The sequence below is a fragment of the Heptranchias perlo genome, chromosome 4 (genome assembly GCF_035084215.1).
Source record: "Heptranchias perlo isolate sHepPer1 chromosome 4, sHepPer1.hap1, whole genome shotgun sequence".
Lineage (NCBI taxonomy): Eukaryota > Metazoa > Chordata > Chondrichthyes > Hexanchiformes > Hexanchidae > Heptranchias > Heptranchias perlo.
In genome coordinates, this window is record NC_090328.1 from 104027092 (window position 1) to 104045944 (window position 18853).

The window sequence follows — 18853 nt, forward strand, 5'->3', positions numbered from 1 at the left end:
AAGAGAGGGGAAAAAAGTATAGATTAAGTAGGTTCTAGCAATGGAAAGAAATTCAAGAGTTAACTTAATTCTTTGTGTTGCAATCCTCTTATTATTTTGCCTACCTAAGGAGTTAGGTGAAAGGATGTCAACCGTGATTGGTGCTTATTCATCTTTTTGTAAAATAAATTTGCTTGATATTTTAAATTTAAAATTAGATCCAATGCAATGCTCTACCATTTTTGAAGACCGGAGTGAGAGCTTATAGAGATATAAGCTGAGTAGCTAACATAAATGACTAGACAGGGCTTGCTGTTTGTGTCTTGAATACATTACCAAAAGCTTGCTTAGATAGATATCCTGTAAGATATAAGGAGTTGGGACTCGTGCATGAGAGTGGTCTTAGATATGAGAGCAGAAATAATCCAGGATAAAGGGGATTAGAAGATCCAAAAGCGTAAAACCCATCAAGAAAGTAGGGCCAGAGGACATAATTGAAGATTAGTGAAAAGTGAATTTAGAATAGATCGACACAGGAAAAAAAAGGCAAAGAATGTTTAGAATAACATACTGTCACATTTTTGGATTTTTATGTTAGACATTTTTCTCTGGTTCAGTGTCATCCACCACTCCTATAAGTGGAGTTCATGCCCCCTAGGATCCAGAGTCTGCCTTAACCTGCCCAATATGTGGGTCAATGATAGTGAGATCTAGGGATAGAACAGAGAACCTTTGTCACTGCCCTAGCTTATTTGAATGTATCGCGCGCTGCCACATGATTCCCTTCTCTTCAATGGTTGGATTGAATATACACTTTGTCATACCTAAATTTGGGCTCTAAATAAAATGTTAAATAAAGCAGGTAAATGAACATAACCCGGCACATCCAGTGAATATATTAAATTTTATTAGTCTCTTCAGTGAATATCAAAATAATAGACCTTTCCCCAAGGCTATCAACATATTTTGAACCTTGAAAACCGATGTTCATTTTTACATGGTGAAACGTACCTTGTAATCAAACTAACAAAGCTTTTCCAGCTGGCTGAAGCTGTGGACTGCGACTCCCAGCTACAGCCCAGATTGAATGTAGACTAACGAGTTAAGTGCATGAAATCCAATATAACCCAGTAATTGGAGATCCCTGGCTAAAGCTGTCTGTCAAAAGGGATTACAGCCAGTCATTGATCTTGCCCCCTTCTCGCAGGTGATGTTCTATCCCAGACATCACTGCCAATCAAAGACACCATCCCAATGATTCTTTGATCTGGGTCGGGGCACATTGCACTACCTCTATAGACATGTCAGAACAAAAAACTCAAAACACATTAGCATCTTTGATTACTTAGGATGGAGCTGCCATCCTTTGACAAGCATTGGATGTTTGTCCTCTAGTTGAGATCTGTGATAGCTGGAATTTAACTTTTCTTCCGTCATGCCATTTGAGATATTATAACACAGGTACCACACAATGCCTCTGCATTCAACCTGTGCTAACATATGAAAACATCTTTGTTTTACAGAAACCACTGCATATTAATTGACCTTCATTTGCCATAATTTAAAGTGTTATCTGTGACTTGCAGAAAACCACAATTGACTCAGTTTACTGTTTCTAATAATAAGACACTTAAATCAATCATTGAATACAGACAAAAGATACATTTTTGTCACACATAACAAACAAGGTACTTATTGCAAGAACGGGAAAGTTACACCAAATAAAATGAGGTACTCCGAATTGATGGTGGGAATTGACAGATAATTGAGAGTCCCTAAAATCTGGTCTTGTGCATATGGTGCAGTAATACCCTTGGTATGGGAATGAAGACAAATATAACAATAAATAAGAAAGGAAACATCATGTAGTTTTATTCACCAAGAAAAGGAGATGAAATACAAATAACCAAAGAAAAATTAGGGAACTGTATAATGTGGAGATGTCTCATAAAGCACTTTCCTATAAAAATGTGGAGAATTGAGAAGGCAGATAATTCAAATTCAAATAAGAGGGTAAACATTAGCTGGAAAGAGTTAAAATATGAGGGATGATCTTCAATGTGCTGAATGAAACATTTTTCATCCGACTTTTCTTACTTTTTAAGAAGCGGTGACATTACATAAACCCATGTAAGTTTTGCTATTTCTCTGTTGAACCTGTCATTTGTTGTTTGTCATGGTCGTCTTTAAATCACAATTGAAGTCATTGCCTCACGCACACTGCTGGTAATAGTGTGCTGATGCTGTGGTCTTTAGTGACTACTGGTAATGACAGGTGGCTGTTGCTGTGTGTCATGTGCTTTTTTGCATCTACTAGTTAGTCTTTGTGCTTTCCAGATCAAAAAAAAATTGGTAGCCTAAATTGTTTGGTGAAAATTGAAGTGGAATTTATTTTTAAATTAAATCTGGAAATTGTTTTTTAAAACGGCTGTTTCTATTAGTTTTACAAGGATGATAATTTTCTTTCTTTTCTCTTTGAAGGCTACTGCAGTTCAAGTAAACACATAGTAGCTGAGGCTCTATCAGTAGCTGTTGTTGATGACCAAGCCAATGTGGGTGGTGGTGGTGGTGATGAAGGAGACTTTGCTGATGAAGCAGAAGAGCCCATCCTCATTGATGTAGAGGCCCTAGTGCCACAAGCAGACATGTCCACTGTGGAAAAATTCGGGATCACTTATAATGCAGAAACATCAATTGTAAACTCAACTCCTAAACCTTCAAAGCTAAAACGAGAAGCTAAACCAAAAATGAGGTACTAAGCCACCAGCTTTTATATAAGTAGAGTTAAATGATAGTTCTTGGACTTCGGCAGATGTTAACAGTAGCAGTAAACCTCTAACCTTCCTAATGTCAACTCATTCTTCTGAAAAAGTGTAGATGTATTTTTATTTTGCAGGGTAGAAATTCAAACAGCTTACAAATTATGTATGTTTTTATATTAACTTTTTGGGACAGTGCCAACTTTACTTCATACCATTTATATAGCTCTATAAATCTGGTAACTCAAAGGGCAATTCTTTTTAAAGCTCACATTTTCTTTTGCACGTTTGCTAATGTTTGTGTCATCACCACTGAGCTCGATTTACTAAATTATGTTTTGCAGGCTGAGTTTCAACACCAGTGTAACACCCATAGTCTTGAAGAGTCCACTTGTGGGAATCAAAGGAAAGAATATTGCCTCATCTACTTCAGGACTTGAAAAACAGAAGATTTTGTCCAACTATTTTGGAAAGAAGTAAGTACGTCTTTAAATGTTTAAAGGACCATTCTGTTTAGAGTTTCACAATATGACAACATTACAACATTTTTCTCATCATTTTTATCTCTTCCTCTTCCGAAAGGCATTGGCTTCTTGCAGGGGTATGGTTCCATGGGCACCAGGTGCCCTTTGGATCTTTGCCTGTGTTGCCTAAGCAGTGAGTATCAGTAGGCTATTCAACTTTGAGGACCGTTACAGCTAAGCCCAGTCCTATTCTCCCTTGACTTGCGCAGGGGTCGCTGAATAGTGATTAGGACAGGAACTGTTGCTTATTATTTTCCCATCCCTAATCCAGAGGTATCGAGGTCACTGAGCTGACTGAGATGAGGTAATGGCACAGACTGGCAATCAAACTTCCTGATGTAGTTCAGATAGTGAACAGCTGAGCCATAGAGGAGCCATTGTTGAATTTTAAAAATAACATAACCATTTTAAAAATAGCTACATATGCTGCATTATCAAAATCATTATAGTATTCATTTATTTCTTTATCAGATAAACATTAATTAAAAACCAGAGTTGCTTTTTTAAAAAAATTATTGAGAAATCAAGGTGGAGGGCCAGAACACCATCATGGTTGAAAAGGATAAAAGAGAAAATAAGGTAAATCAGGAAATTGATGATTGGATGACACCAAGCTTGGGTTTCAAAGGCATGAACAATTTATGAGGAAAGAAAGACTGAGCGAGATCAGAAGTTCCACAGTTGAGGTCCTGGGAATGAATGAGTTACAGTAGGAGGTTTTAGGCCAGGCTTGCACAATCTGATGTTACCAGTGGCGATCTGTGCTCTTGTAGCTTGTCATTTTCCATTCATGAAAGGCTCATCCAACAGGGGGATGATTCTTTGATCAGGCGCTACCAGTCAGATGCAGCACTTGTAGGAAGTATATGGCAGGTGCAGCCCATGATTTCATATATATATATGCAATAATTTGGGGTTCAGAGAGAACCACTTTTTGGCTCACAAAGCTTCGTTCTTGGACATCCTGTGCAGGTTTTGAATGAAAATTAATTAGCTGGAGGTTCATGCCAACTCTGGTTCGAGGCATTCCTGGAGGTTTGATCATGTGATGTTCTGCTCCCACATCCCTGACTCCGGAGGGGTCCCCCCCGCCTCGCCCCGTGGCTGCGGAGGGGTCCCCGCCCCGCCTCGCCCCGTGGCTGCGGAGGGGTCCCCCCCCCGCCTCGCCCCCGTGGCTGCGGAGGGGTCCCCCCCCCGCCTCGCCCCCGTGGCTGCGGAGGGGTCCCCCCCCCGCCTCGCCCCCGTGGCTGCGGAGGGGTCCCCCCCCCGCCTCGCCCCCGTGGCTGCGGAGGGGTCCCCCCCCCGCCTCGCCCCCGTGGCTGCGGAGGGGTCCCCCCCCCGCCTCGCCCCCGTGGCTGCGGAGGGGTCCCCCCCCCGCCTCGCCCCCGTGGCTGCGGAGGGGTCCCCCCCCCGCCTCGCCCCCGTGGCTGCGGAGGGGTCCCCCCCCCGCCTCGCCCCCGTGGCTGCGGAGGGGTCCCCCCCCCGCCTCGCCCCCGTGGCTGCGGAGGGGTCCCCCCCCCGCCTCGCCCCCGTGGCTGCGGAGGGGTCCCCCCCCCGCCTCGCCCCCGTGGCTGCGGAGGGGTCCCCCCCCCGCCTCGCCCCCGTGGCTGCGGAGGGGTCCCCCCCCCGCCTCGCCCCCGTGGCTGCGGAGGGGTCCCCCCCCCGCCTCGCCCCCGTGGCTGCGGAGGGGTCCCCCCCCCGCCTCGCCCCCGTGGCTGCGGAGGGGTCCCCCCCCCGCCTCGCCCCCGTGGCTGCGGAGGGGTCCCCCCCCCGCCTCGCCCCCGTGGCTGCGGAGGGGTCCCCCCCCCGCCTCGCCCCCGTGGCTGCGGAGGGGTCCCCCCCCCGCCTCGCCCCCGTGGCTGCGGAGGGGTCCCCCCCCCGCCTCGCCCCCGTGGCTGCGGAGGGGTTCCCCCCCCCGCCTCGCCCCCGTGGCTGCGGAGGGGTCCCCCCCCCGCCTCGCCCCCGTGGCTGCGGAGGGGTCCCCCCCCCGCCTCGCCCCCGTGGCTGCGGAGGGGTCCCCCCCCCGCCTCGCCCCCGTGGCTGCGGAGGGGTCCCCCCCCCGCCTCGCCCCCGTGGCTGCGGAGGGGTCCGCCCCGCCCCCGTGGCTGCGGAGGGGTCCGCCCCGCCCCCGTGGCTGCGGAGGGGTCCGCCCCGCCCCCGTGGCTGCGGAGGGGTCCGCCCCGCCCCCGTGGCTGCGGAGGGGTCCGCCCCGCCCCCGTGGCTGCGGAGGGGTCCGCCCCGCCCCCGTGGCTGCGGAGGGGTCCGCCCCGCCCCCGTGGCTGCGGAGGGGTCCCCTCCCCGCCCCCGTGGCTGCGGAGGGGTCCCCTCCCCGCCCCCGTGGCTGCGGAGGGGTCCCCTCCCCGCCCCCGTGGCTGCGGAGGGGTCCCCTCCCCGCCCCCGTGGCTGCGGAGGGGTCCCCTCCCCGCCCCCGTGGCTGCGGAGGGGTCCCCTCCCCGCCCCCGTGGCTGCGGAGGGGTCCCCTCCCCGCCCCCGTGGCTGCGGAGGGGTCCCCTCCCCGCCCCCGTGGCTGCGGAGGGGTCCCCTCCCCGCCCCCGTGGCTGCGGAGGGGTCCCCTCCCCGCCCCCGTGGCTGCGGAGGGGTCCCCTCCCCGCCCCCGTGGCTGCGGAGGGGTCCCCTCCCCGCCCCCGTGGCTGCGGAGGGGTCCCCTCCCCGCCCCCGTGGCTGCGGAGGGGTCCCCTCCCCGCCCCCGTGGCTGCGGAGGGGTCCCCTCCCCGCCCCCGTGGCTGCGGAGGGGTCCCCTCCCCGCCCCCGTGGCTGCGGAGGGGTCCCCTCCCCGCCCCCGTGGCTGCGGAGGGGTCCCCTCCCCGCCCCCGTGGCTGCGGAGGGGTCCCCTCCCCGCCCCCGTGGCTGCGGAGGGGTCCCCTCCCCGCCCCCGTGGCTGCGGAGGGGTCCCCTCCCCGCCCCCGTGGCTGCGGAGGGGTCCCCTCCCCGCCCCCGTGGCTGCGGAGGGGTCCCCTCCCCGCCCCCGTGGCTGCGGAGGGGTCCCCTCCCCGCCCCCGTGGCTGCGGAGGGGTCCCCTCCCCGCCCCCGTGGCTGCGGAGGGGTCCCCTCCCCGCCCCCGTGGCTGCGGAGGGGTCCCCTCCCCGCCCCCGTGGCTGCGGAGGGGTCCCCTCCCCGCCCCCGTGGCTGCGGAGGGGTCCCCTCCCCGCCCCCGTGGCTGCGGAGGGGTCCCCTCCCCGCCCCCGTGGCTGCGGAGGGGTCCCCTCCCCGCCCCCGTGGCTGCGGAGGGGTCCCCTCCCCGCCCCCGTGGCTGCGGAGGGGTCCCCTCCCCGCCCCCGTGGCTGCGGAGGGGTCCCCTCCCCGCCCCCGTGGCTGCGGAGGGGTCCCCTCCCCGCCCCCGTGGCTGCGGAGGGGTCCCCTCCCCGCCCCCGTGGCTGCGGAGGGGTCCCCTCCCCGCCCCCGTGGCTGCGGAGGGGTCCCCTCCCCGCCCCCGTGGCTGCGGAGGGGTCCCCTCCCCGCCCCCGTGGCTGCGGAGGGGTCCCCTCCCCGCCCCCGTGGCTGCGGAGGGGTCCCCTCCCCGCCCCCGTGGCTGCGGAGGGGTCCCCCCCCCGCCCCCGTGGCTGCGGAGGGGTCCCCCCCCCGCCTCGCCCCCGTGGCTGCGGAGGGGTCCCCCCCCCGCCTCTCCCCCGTGGCTGCGGAGGGGTCCGCCTCTCCCCCGTGGCTGCGGAGGGGTCCCCCCCCCGCCTCGCCCCCGTGGCTGCGGAGGGGTCCCCCCCCCGCCTCGCCCCCGTGGCTGCGGAGGGGTCCCCCCCCCGCCTCGCCCCCGTGGCTGCGGAGGGGTCCGCCTCGCCCCCGTGGCTGCGGAGGGGTCCGCCTCGCCCCCGTGGCTGCGGAGGGGTCCGCCTCGCCCCCGTGGCTGCGGAGGGGTCCGCCTCGCCCCCGTGGCTGCGGAGGGGTCCGCCTCGCCCCCGTGGCTGCGGAGGGGTCCGCCTCGCCCCCGTGGCTGCGGAGGGGTCCGCCTCGCCCCCGTGGCTGCGGAGGGGTCCGCCTCGCCCCCGTGGCTGCGGAGGGGTCCGCCTCGCCCCCGTGGCTGCGGAGGGGTCCGCCTCGCCCCCGTGGCTGCGGAGGGGTCCGCCTCGCCCCCGTGGCTGCGGAGGGGTCCGCCTCTCCCCCGTGGCTGCGGAGGGGTCCGCCTCGCCCCCGTGGCTGCGGAGGGGTCCCCCCCCCGCCTCGCCCCCGTGGCTGCGGAGGGGTCCGCCTCGCCCCCGTGGCTGCGGAGGGGTCCCCCCCCCGCCTCGCCCCCGTGGCTGCGGAGGGGTCCCCCCCCCGCCTCGCCCCCGTGGCTGCGGAGGGGTCCCCCCCCCGCCTCGCCCCCGTGGCTGCGGAGGGGTCCGCCCCGCCCCCGTGGCTGCGGAGGGGTCCGCCCCGCCCCCGTGGCTGCGGAGGGGTCCGCCCCGCCCCCGTGGCTGCGGAGGGGTCCGCCCCGCCCCCGTGGCTGCGGAGGGGTCCGCCCCGCCCCCGTGGCTGCGGAGGGGTCCGCCCCGCCCCCGTGGCTGCGGAGGGGTCCGCCCCGCCCCCGTGGCTGCGGAGGGGTCCGCCCCGCCCCCGTGGCTGCGGAGGGGTCCCCTCCCCGCCCCCGTGGCTGCGGAGGGGTCCCCTCCCCGCCCCCGTGGCTGCGGAGGGGTCCCCCCCCCGCCTCGCCCCCGTGGCTGCGGAGGGGTCCCCCCCCCGCCTCGCCCCCGTGGCTGCGGAGGGGTCCCCCCCCCGCCTCGCCCCCGTGGCTGCGGAGGGGTCCCCCCCCCGCCTCTCCCCCGTGGCTGCGGAGGGGTCCCCCCCCCGCCTCTCCCCCGTGGCTGCGGAGGGGTCCCCCCCCCGCCTCGCCCCCGTGGCTGCGGAGGGGTCCCCCCCCCGCCTCGCCCCCGTGGCTGCGGAGGGGTCCCCCCCCCGCCTCGCCCCCGTGGCTGCGGAGGGGTCCGCCTCGCCCCCGTGGCTGCGGAGGGGTCCCCCCCCCGCCTCGCCCCCGTGGCTGCGGAGGGGTCCCCCCCCCGCCTCTCCCCCGTGGCTGCGGAGGGGTCCCCCCCCCGCCTCGCCCCCGTGGCTGCGGAGGGGTCCGCCTCGCCCCCGTGGCTGCGGAGGGGTCCCCCCCCCGCCTCGCCCCCGTGGCTGCGGAGGGGTCCGCCTCGCCCCCGTGGCTGCGGAGGGGTCCCCCCCCCGCCTCGCCCCCGTGGCTGCGGAGGGGTCCGCCTCGCCCCCGTGGCTGCGGAGGGGTCCCCCCCCCGCCTCGCCCCCGTGGCTGCGGAGGGGTCCGCCTCGCCCCCGTGGCTGCGGAGGGGTCCGCCCCGCCCCCGTGGCTGCGGAGGGGTCCGCCCCGCCCCCGTGGCTGCGGAGGGGTCCCCCCCCCGCCTCTCCCCCGTGGCTGCGGAGGGGTCCCCCCCCCGCCTCGCCCCCGTGGCTGCGGAGGGGTCCGCCTCGCCCCCGTGGCTGCGGAGGGGTCCGCCTCGCCCCCGTGGCTGCGGAGGGGTCCCCCCCCCGCCTCGCCCCCGTGGCTGCGGAGGGGTCCGCCTCGCCCCCGTGGCTGCGGAGGGGTCCCCCCCCCGCCTCGCCCCCGTGGCTGCGGAGGGGTCCCCCCCCCGCCTCTCCCCCGTGGCTGCGGAGGGGTCCCCCCCCCGCCTCGCCCCCGTGGCTGCGGAGGGGTCCGCCTCGCCCCCGTGGCTGCGGAGGGGTCCCCCCCCCGCCTCGCCCCCGTGGCTGCGGAGGGGTCCGCCTCGCCCCCGTGGCTGCGGAGGGGTCCCCCCCCCGCCTCGCCCCCGTGGCTGCGGAGGGGTCCGCCTCGCCCCCGTGGCTGCGGAGGGGTCCCCCCCCCGCCTCGCCCCCGTGGCTGCGGAGGGGTCCGCCTCGCCCCCGTGGCTGCGGAGGGGTCCGCCCCGCCCCCGTGGCTGCGGAGGGGTCCGCCCCGCCCCCGTGGCTGCGGAGGGGTCCCCCCCCGCCTCTCCCCCGTGGCTGCGGAGGGGTCCCCCCCCCGCCTCGCCCCCGTGGCTGCGGAGGGGTCCGCCTCGCCCCCGTGGCTGCGGAGGGGTCCCCCCCCCGCCTCGCCCCCGTGGCTGCGGAGGGGTCCGCCTCGCCCCCGTGGCTGCGGAGGGGTCCCCCCCCGCCTCGCCCCCGTGGCTGCGGAGGGGTCCGCCTCGCCCCCGTGGCTGCGGAGGGGTCCGCCTCGCCCCCGTGGCTGCGGAGGGGTCCGCCTCGCCCCCGTGGCTGCGGAGGGGTCCGCCTCGCCCCCGTGGCTGCGGAGGGGTCCGCCTCGCCCCCGTGGCTGCGGAGGGGTCCGCCTCGCCCCCGTGGCTGCGGAGGGGTCCGCCTCGCCCCCGTGGCTGCGGAGGGGTCCGCCTCGCCCCCGTGGCTGCGGAGGGGTCCGCCTCGCCCCCGTGGCTGCGGAGGGGTCCGCCTCGCCCCCGTGGCTGCGGAGGGGTCCGCCTCGCCCCCGTGGCTGCGGAGGGGTCCGCCTCGCCCCCGTGGCTGCGGAGGGGTCCGCCTCGCCCCCGTGGCTGCGGAGGGGTCCGCCTCGCCCCCGTGGCTGCGGAGGGGTCCGCCTCGCCCCCGTGGCTGCGGAGGGGTCCGCCTCGCCCCCGTGGCTGCGGAGGGGTCCGCCTCGCCCCCGTGGCTGCGGAGGGGTCCGCCTCGCCCCCGTGGCTGCGGAGGGGTCCGCCTCGCCCCCGTGGCTGCGGAGGGGTCCGCCTCGCCCCCGTGGCTGCGGAGGGGTCCGCCTCGCCCCCGTGGCTGCGGAGGGGTCCGCCTCGCCCCCGTGGCTGCGGAGGGGTCCGCCTCGCCCCCGTGGCTGCGGAGGGGTCCGCCTCGCCCCCGTGGCTGCGGAGGGGTCCGCCTCGCCCCCGTGGCTGCGGAGGGGTCCGCCTCGCCCCCGTGGCTGCGGAGGGGTCCGCCTCGCCCCCGTGGCTGCGGAGGGGTCCGCCTCGCCCCCGTGGCTGCGGAGGGGTCCGCCTCGCCCCCGTGGCTGCGGAGGGGTCCGCCTCGCCCCCGTGGCTGCGGAGGGGTCCGCCTCGCCCCCGTGGCTGCGGAGGGGTCCGCCTCGCCCCCGTGGCTGCGGAGGGGTCCGCCTCGCCCCCGTGGCTGCGGAGGGGTCCGCCTCGCCCCCGTGGCTGCGGAGGGGTCCGCCTCGCCCCCGTGGCTGCGGAGGGGTCCGCCTCGCCCCCGTGGCTGCGGAGGGGTCCGCCTCGCCCCCGTGGCTGCGGAGGGGTCCGCCTCGCCCCCGTGGCTGCGGAGGGGTCCGCCTCGCCCCCGTGGCTGCGGAGGGGTCCGCCTCGCCCCCGTGGCTGCGGAGGGGTCCGCCTCGCCCCCGTGGCTGCGGAGGGGTCCGCCTCGCCCCCGTGGCTGCGGAGGGGTCCGCCTCGCCCCCGTGGCTGCGGAGGGGTCCGCCTCGCCCCCGTGGCTGCGGAGGGGTCCGCCTCGCCCCCGTGGCTGCGGAGGGGTCCGCCTCGCCCCCGTGGCTGCGGAGGGGTCCGCCTCGCCCCCGTGGCTGCGGAGGGGTCCGCCTCGCCCCCGTGGCTGCGGAGGGGTCCGCCTCGCCCCCGTGGCTGCGGAGGGGTCCGCCTCGCCCCCGTGGCTGCGGAGGGGTCCGCCTCGCCCCCGTGGCTGCGGAGGGGTCCGCCTCGCCCCCGTGGCTGCGGAGGGGTCCGCCTCGCCCCCGTGGCTGCGGAGGGGTCCGCCTCGCCCCCGTGGCTGCGGAGGGGTCCGCCTCGCCCCCGTGGCTGCGGAGGGGTCCGCCTCGCCCCCGTGGCTGCGGAGGGGTCCGCCTCGCCCCCGTGGCTGCGGAGGGGTCCGCCTCGCCCCCGTGGCTGCGGAGGGGTCCGCCTCGCCCCCGTGGCTGCGGAGGGGTCCGCCTCGCCCCCGTGGCTGCGGAGGGGTCCGCCTCGCCCCCGTGGCTGCGGAGGGGTCCGCCTCGCCCCCGTGGCTGCGGAGGGGTCCGCCTCGCCCCCGTGGCTGCGGAGGGGTCCGCCTCGCCCCCGTGGCTGCGGAGGGGTCCGCCTCGCCCCCGTGGCTGCGGAGGGGTCCGCCTCGCCCCCGTGGCTGCGGAGGGGTCCGCCTCGCCCCCGTGGCTGCGGAGGGGTCCGCCTCGCCCCCGTGGCTGCGGAGGGGTCCGCCTCGCCCCCGTGGCTGCGGAGGGGTCCGCCTCGCCCCCGTGGCTGCGGAGGGGTCCGCCTCGCCCCCGTGGCTGCGGAGGGGTCCGCCTCGCCCCCGTGGCTGCGGAGGGGTCCGCCTCGCCCCCGTGGCTGCGGAGGGGTCCGCCTCGCCCCCGTGGCTGCGGAGGGGTCCGCCTCGCCCCCGTGGCTGCGGAGGGGTCCGCCTCGCCCCCGTGGCTGCGGAGGGGTCCGCCTCGCCCCCGTGGCTGCGGAGGGGTCCGCCTCGCCCCCGTGGCTGCGGAGGGGTCCGCCTCGCCCCCGTGGCTGCGGAGGGGTCCGCCTCGCCCCCGTGGCTGCGGAGGGGTCCGCCTCGCCCCCGTGGCTGCGGAGGGGTCCGCCTCGCCCCCGTGGCTGCGGAGGGGTCCGCCTCGCCCCCGTGGCTGCGGAGGGGTCCGCCTCGCCCCCGTGGCTGCGGAGGGGTCCGCCTCGCCCCCGTGGCTGCGGAGGGGTCCGCCTCGCCCCCGTGGCTGCGGAGGGGTCCGCCTCGCCCCCGTGGCTGCGGAGGGGTCCGCCTCGCCCCCGTGGCTGCGGAGGGGTCCGCCTCGCCCCCGTGGCTGCGGAGGGGTCCGCCTCGCCCCCGTGGCTGCGGAGGGGTCCGCCTCGCCCCCGTGGCTGCGGAGGGGTCCGCCTCGCCCCCGTGGCTGCGGAGGGGTCCGCCTCGCCCCCGTGGCTGCGGAGGGGTCCGCCTCGCCCCCGTGGCTGCGGAGGGGTCCGCCTCGCCCCCGTGGCTGCGGAGGGGTCCGCCTCGCCCCCGTGGCTGCGGAGGGGTCCGCCTCGCCCCCGTGGCTGCGGAGGGGTCCGCCTCGCCCCCGTGGCTGCGGAGGGGTCCGCCTCGCCCCCGTGGCTGCGGAGGGGTCCGCCTCGCCCCCGTGGCTGCGGAGGGGTCCGCCTCGCCCCCGTGGCTGCGGAGGGGTCCGCCTCGCCCCCGTGGCTGCGGAGGGGTCCGCCTCGCCCCCGTGGCTGCGGAGGGGTCCGCCTCGCCCCCGTGGCTGCGGAGGGGTCCGCCTCGCCCCCGTGGCTGCGGAGGGGTCCGCCTCGCCCCCGTGGCTGCGGAGGGGTCCGCCTCGCCCCCGTGGCTGCGGAGGGGTCCGCCTCGCCCCCGTGGCTGCGGAGGGGTCCGCCTCGCCCCCGTGGCTGCGGAGGGGTCCGCCTCGCCCCCGTGGCTGCGGAGGGGTCCGCCTCGCCCCCGTGGCTGCGGAGGGGTCCGCCTCGCCCCCGTGGCTGCGGAGGGGTCCGCCTCGCCCCCGTGGCTGCGGAGGGGTCCGCCTCGCCCCCGTGGCTGCGGAGGGGTCCGCCTCGCCCCCGTGGCTGCGGAGGGGTCCGCCTCGCCCCCGTGGCTGCGGAGGGGTCCGCCTCGCCCCCGTGGCTGCGGAGGGGTCCGCCTCGCCCCCGTGGCTGCGGAGGGGTCCGCCTCGCCCCCGTGGCTGCGGAGGGGTCCGCCTCGCCCCCGTGGCTGCGGAGGGGTCCGCCTCGCCCCCGTGGCTGCGGAGGGGTCCGCCTCGCCCCCGTGGCTGCGGAGGGGTCCGCCTCGCCCCCGTGGCTGCGGAGGGGTCCGCCTCGCCCCCGTGGCTGCGGAGGGGTCCGCCTCGCCCCCGTGGCTGCGGAGGGGTCCGCCTCGCCCCCGTGGCTGCGGAGGGGTCCGCCTCGCCCCCGTGGCTGCGGAGGGGTCCGCCTCGCCCCCGTGGCTGCGGAGGGGTCCGCCTCGCCCCCGTGGCTGCGGAGGGGTCCGCCTCGCCCCCGTGGCTGCGGAGGGGTCCGCCTCGCCCCCGTGGCTGCGGAGGGGTCCGCCTCGCCCCCGTGGCTGCGGAGGGGTCCGCCTCGCCCCCGTGGCTGCGGAGGGGTCCGCCTCGCCCCCGTGGCTGCGGAGGGGTCCGCCTCGCCCCCGTGGCTGCGGAGGGGTCCGCCTCGCCCCCGTGGCTGCGGAGGGGTCCGCCTCGCCCCCGTGGCTGCGGAGGGGTCCGCCTCGCCCCCGTGGCTGCGGAGGGGTCCGCCTCGCCCCCGTGGCTGCGGAGGGGTCCGCCTCGCCCCCGTGGCTGCGGAGGGGTCCGCCTCGCCCCCGTGGCTGCGGAGGGGTCCGCCTCGCCCCCGTGGCTGCGGAGGGGTCCGCCTCGCCCCCGTGGCTGCGGAGGGGTCCGCCTCGCCCCCGTGGCTGCGGAGGGGTCCGCCTCGCCCCCGTGGCTGCGGAGGGGTCCGCCTCGCCCCCGTGGCTGCGGAGGGGTCCGCCTCGCCCCCGTGGCTGCGGAGGGGTCCGCCTCGCCCCCGTGGCTGCGGAGGGGTCCGCCTCGCCCCCGTGGCTGCGGAGGGGTCCGCCTCGCCCCCGTGGCTGCGGAGGGGTCCGCCTCGCCCCCGTGGCTGCGGAGGGGTCCGCCTCGCCCCCGTGGCTGCGGAGGGGTCCGCCTCGCCCCCGTGGCTGCGGAGGGGTCCGCCTCGCCCCCGTGGCTGCGGAGGGGTCCGCCTCGCCCCCGTGGCTGCGGAGGGGTCCGCCTCGCCCCCGTGGCTGCGGAGGGGTCCGCCTCGCCCCCGTGGCTGCGGAGGGGTCCGCCTCGCCCCCGTGGCTGCGGAGGGGTCCGCCCCGCCCCCGTGGCTGCGGAGGGGTCCGCCCCGCCCCCGTGGCTGCGGAGGGGTCCGCCCCGCCCCCGTGGCTGCGGAGGGGTCCGCCCCGCCCCCGTGGCTGCGGAGGGGTCCGCCCCGCCCCCGTGGCTGCGGAGGGGTCCGCCCCGCCCCCGTGGCTGCGGAGGGGTCCGCCCCGCCCCCGTGGCTGCGGAGGGGTCCGCCCCGCCCCCGTGGCTGCGGAGGGGTCCGCCCCGCCCCCGTGGCTGCGGAGGGGTCCGCCCCGCCCCCGTGGCTGCGGAGGGGTCCGCCCCGCCCCCGTGGCTGCGGAGGGGTCCGCCCCGCCCCCGTGGCTGCGGAGGGGTCCGCCCCGCCCCCGTGGCTGCGGAGGGGTCCGCCCCGCCCCCGTGGCTGCGGAGGGGTCCGCCCCGCCCCCGTGGCTGCGGAGGGGTCCGCCCCGCCCCCGTGGCTGCGGAGGGGTCCGCCCCGCCCCCGTGGCTGCGGAGGGGTCCGCCCCGCCCCCGTGGCTGCCGGGGGGGGTCCTCTTTATCCGCCCCCCCCCCCCCCCCCGCTCCACCATTCAACAAGATCATGGCTGTCGTCCACTCCACTTTCCCGCCTGATCACCTTGACTCCCTTAGATTCCAAAAATTTATCAATCTCAGTTTTGAATATACTCAATGACTGAGCATCCACAGCCCTCTGGTGTTGAGAATTCCAAAGATTCACCACCCTCTGAGTGAAGAAATTTCTCCTCATCTCAGTCCTAAATGGCCGACCCCTTATCCCGAGTCTATGCCCCCTAGTTCTAGACTCTCCAGCCAGGGTTAAACAGCCTCTCAGCATCTTATATGTTTCAATGTGATCACCTCTCATTCTTCCAAACTCCAGCGAGTTTAGGCCCATTCTACTCAATCTTTCCTCATAGACCAACCCTCTCATCCCAGGAATCAATCTAAGGAGCCTTCATTGCCCCCCTCTAAGCCAAGTATATCCTTCCTTAGGTAAGGAGGCCAAAACTGTACACGGTACTCCAGGTGTGGTCTCACCAAAGCCCTGTACAATTGCAGCAAGACTTCCTTACTCTTGTACTCCAACCCCCTTGCAATAAAGGCCAACATACCATTTGCCTTCCTAATTGCTTGCTGTACCTGCAAACTAACTTTCTGTATTTTGCTTACAAGGACACCCAAATCCATCTGAACACCAACATTTAATAGTTTCTCACCATTTTAAAAAATATTCTGTGTTTCTGTTTTTCCTACCAAAGTGAATAACCTCACATTTCCCCACATTATATTCCATCTGCCACCTTCTTGCCTATTTGCTTAACCTGCCTATATCCCTTTGCAGACTTTTTGCGCCCTCCTCACAGCTTACTTTCCCACCTAGCTTTGTATCATCAGCAAACTTGGATATATTACACTCGGTCCCTTCATCCAAGTCATTAATATAGATTGTAAATAGTTGAGACCCAAGCACAGATCCCTCCGGAGCCCCACTGGTTGCAACCTGTCAAACCGAAAATGACCCATTTATTCCTACTCTCTGTTTTCTGTCCATTAACCATAGTGTCTGCACAAGGACAGACTGCAGCACCGACTTGAGTACGCAAACTGGCAATACAACAAACTTTTCTCCCAAGTTGCCAGCAGCAGCATTCGGGAGAGTCCAGCTGAAACCGGGCGGCTTGGGAACCTTAAGCTGACCTGAAAAAGAAATGAATTCCATTCCCTCCCTTCTAACTTTAATTTCATATATTTGATTTTAATACTGAATTAAATGTGCTGATGTGATAGGTATTCATTTTTTGTATTTTGTGATGTATGGGACTGTTTTTATATGAAAATAAATAAATTGTGGATTAGTCTTCTATGGTAGCCCATGACCTTCCACAGCCCAACCTGCTCTATTTTTGGAGAAATTAAATTTTTATCTGTTAGCTGCATTAGTAGAGCTTCTGTCGTGAACTACTTTAAGCTGTGACCGTGTCATATCCTTTAGGAACATGGAGATAAGACGGTTGAACACTGTATAAGTTTTCACTTCCCAATGCCAAGTGAGGTACGGATTCAGACACTGCTGCAGTTAATTCAGTTGGTTCTGTCTTCTTGTAACACTTTCTGTACATTATGCTATATCTCTTAAGTAGGGAATTTAAAGCAAGTCATCGTCTGAATCAATCACTAGAATTTCGGAAGAACTCCTGAACCTCACATTTTTAAACTCTGAATTCTTTGAAGTAGGGGTTTTCAGATATTATTACTGTTAAGTTTTTGGGTCTTTTTAAGCTACCTTATTCTGGATTACTTAAGCGGTCATATTTTTCACATCACTCTCAAGCAAGTCTCATCTCCTCAAACCTTTGAGAGTGTCTGTCCTTGCCGTGAATGGTTTTGATAATGTGCCTGGAAAATGAACAGCAAACCCTATTACAGTTGGTACTAGATTGTCTTATACCCTCATAATTGGAAAGCAGTAGAGCAATGCAAAACCTTGTTCAGAGTTTAAACAAATTTATTAAACAAACAATAAATATGCAAATAATCTAACAGGGATATAAATATTTATATAATTTCAGCAGAACATTTTTTGTCTTTGCTTGGATAGATAAAAACAAATGAATGCAACTCAGTTTTAAAAAAAAATGAATTTCATCTATAATACTTTTAAACATAATCATATTTCTTATTAAACCTGCAATTTCAAACTGTCACCAGTTTCTTCTTCAGAAATTTCTCCCTCTAAGCCTCGATTCTCAGAGCACCCAGAGTTTACCCATAGACTGTATCCAACTGCCCTTCAAGAGAACCTTCTAAAACTCTTGATTTAAACCTAACCTTCCTTTTATGTCCCAGAAGAGAGTAAGCCAGGATATTCTGTATTTTGGATAGTTGACCTCTCGGATTTGAAAAGCAGCTGTCAGTCAAATACAAACTAACCATTTCTGAAGTCTGCATATATTTGAAAATAGTGTTGCACTTTCTCAAGCCTGCTAGCAGGGAGACTATAATACCTCAACATTGTATTGGGTTAGACCAGGTGCATGACTAGCTGTTAAAATCCCGCTGTACAAAGACCCTCCCTTAAAGGGACAGCTACCACAATAATGCTACAACAACAGCAACAACTTGCATTTTTATATAGTGCCTTTAACATAGAAAAACATTCCAAGGTGCTTCACAGAAGCATAATCAGACAAAAACCAAGCCAAAGAAGGAGACATTAGGTGGAGTGATTAAAAGCTTGGTCAAAGAATTGGGTTTTAAGGAAAGGTTAAGAGAGCAGAAACAAATACATAATTTTTGTGACATTTACATTCAAATATAAAGTTGACAGTGGAGAAACAATTGACCCAGAGCGATGATGTATCTCTTGATGGAGAACAATTTGCATGATTGTTTCACACGCACAAACTGGAACCTAGAATAAAATATGTCTTTCACTGGCCAAATGCCCCCCATTACCTTGTGAAAGAATCCTAATGCTAATTCTAATCAAAAACTAGTGCCTGAAAATTAAGTAAAATAAAACCAGCAATTTAAGCTTCATAATCTTTCTGCACACAAAAAAAGACACTGGTGAGTTTAATAGACAGTGAGCTAAAAAGTATGGATTTTTTTTTGAGGCAGTGAGATGAGCATTTATAAAAGAACTAGGTTGCAGTCTCTAATTTAAATCTGTTTATCACGTTCCTTTCACAGACCAGCTGTTTCTGCACTGCCACCACCAGCACAAGTTGTGCCTAGTATTTCAGCTCCCAAGTGTAATGACTTTGAGTTTGAATTGATGGAAGAGGAGAGCTTCAGTTTTGAGTCACGGATTATTATACCAAGGAAGACCCAAGTATTAAGCCAGAAGCCAGATGAGCAGGAAAATAAATCTGTGTCAAACATAACGGAAATAAAAAAGAAAGAAAAACACCAGAAAACAGCAAGAAAGGAAGTTGCTGCCACATATGAAAAACAAGAGAAATTACTACATGAGCCCTTGTCCCTTCCTAAACAGTTGGAGGGCAAAAAAACTCCCAAACTGAATAAACTAATTAAACCAGAAGAAGCTGGCAAAAGGTCTGCTGTACCTCTCTTGAGGAATAATGTGGAGGGAGAACAGGAGGAATTACAAACTGAACCTTCATCCTCCTCTAAACTATCTTTGACTCCCAAACAAAAAACAAAATTAGGATATCAAAAACAAGGAAAATCAGGAAAAAAATGTGCTATAATTCAGAGCAACAGAGATGAACAAGAGGCCTTCCAGGAAGAACTACCTTTATGTGATGCAGAAAAAGCAAGCGGAACAGAAAAGTTCAGAGTGTCTGAGCAGGGTGCAGTAAATTCTAAGAACTCTGCAGAATCTGGTAGTTCGGTCAATTTGCCCAAAGCAGTAGCAAGTAACAGAAAAAGACTCAAAATAATTTTGTGTACGGGACCTGAAACTCCAAACAAAAATAAAGTTGTCAAAGGACCAATGTCATCAGGTAAATAATTTTATATGTACTTTAAAACAGCATATGATTGATTAATGATGGTTATCTCCTGCATAGAAGTGATTCAAGTATGTGAAGTAACTGATCAGAATTACTTTACTGTGAGCCTTTGGCTGTTTAAAATTCAAGCCGCTGTGTGCTCACACACCTCATCAGTGAACCAGCTCGATCAGTAGCAGATGCCTCACCTGGTCCAAGCATTCTGAAGCTTCAGTACACAAACATCTGTTCATGCTACATAGCTGACAGAGTAAAAAAAACTATAACCCACAAAAAACTTGCACAAACATCATCTAAACAAAATAGAAGCAAATTCATTTCCACACCAAAGCCAAGTCCTACTAATCAGGAAACAAGCTACTTTGCTGCATACTCCTTGAACAAACTAGAAGGGTTAAT

General features: G+C 62.9%; 1 protein-coding gene across 3 annotated transcripts in view; it reads left to right on the forward strand.

Moving 5' to 3' along the window:
* The window catches only part of LOC137321172 (uro-adherence factor A-like), a 95957-nt gene that overhangs the window by 15859 nt on the left and 61245 nt on the right, over window positions 1-18853 (forward strand). For all 3 annotated transcript variants that reach the window (XM_067983434.1, XM_067983435.1, XM_067983436.1), the window contains exons 6-8: window positions 2461-2731; window positions 3083-3214; window positions 17670-18445. In XM_067983434.1, the coding sequence (XP_067839535.1) occupies window positions 2461-2731; window positions 3083-3214; window positions 17670-18445 (1179 nt within the window). The remainder of the gene's footprint in view (window positions 1-2460; window positions 2732-3082; window positions 3215-17669; window positions 18446-18853) is intronic.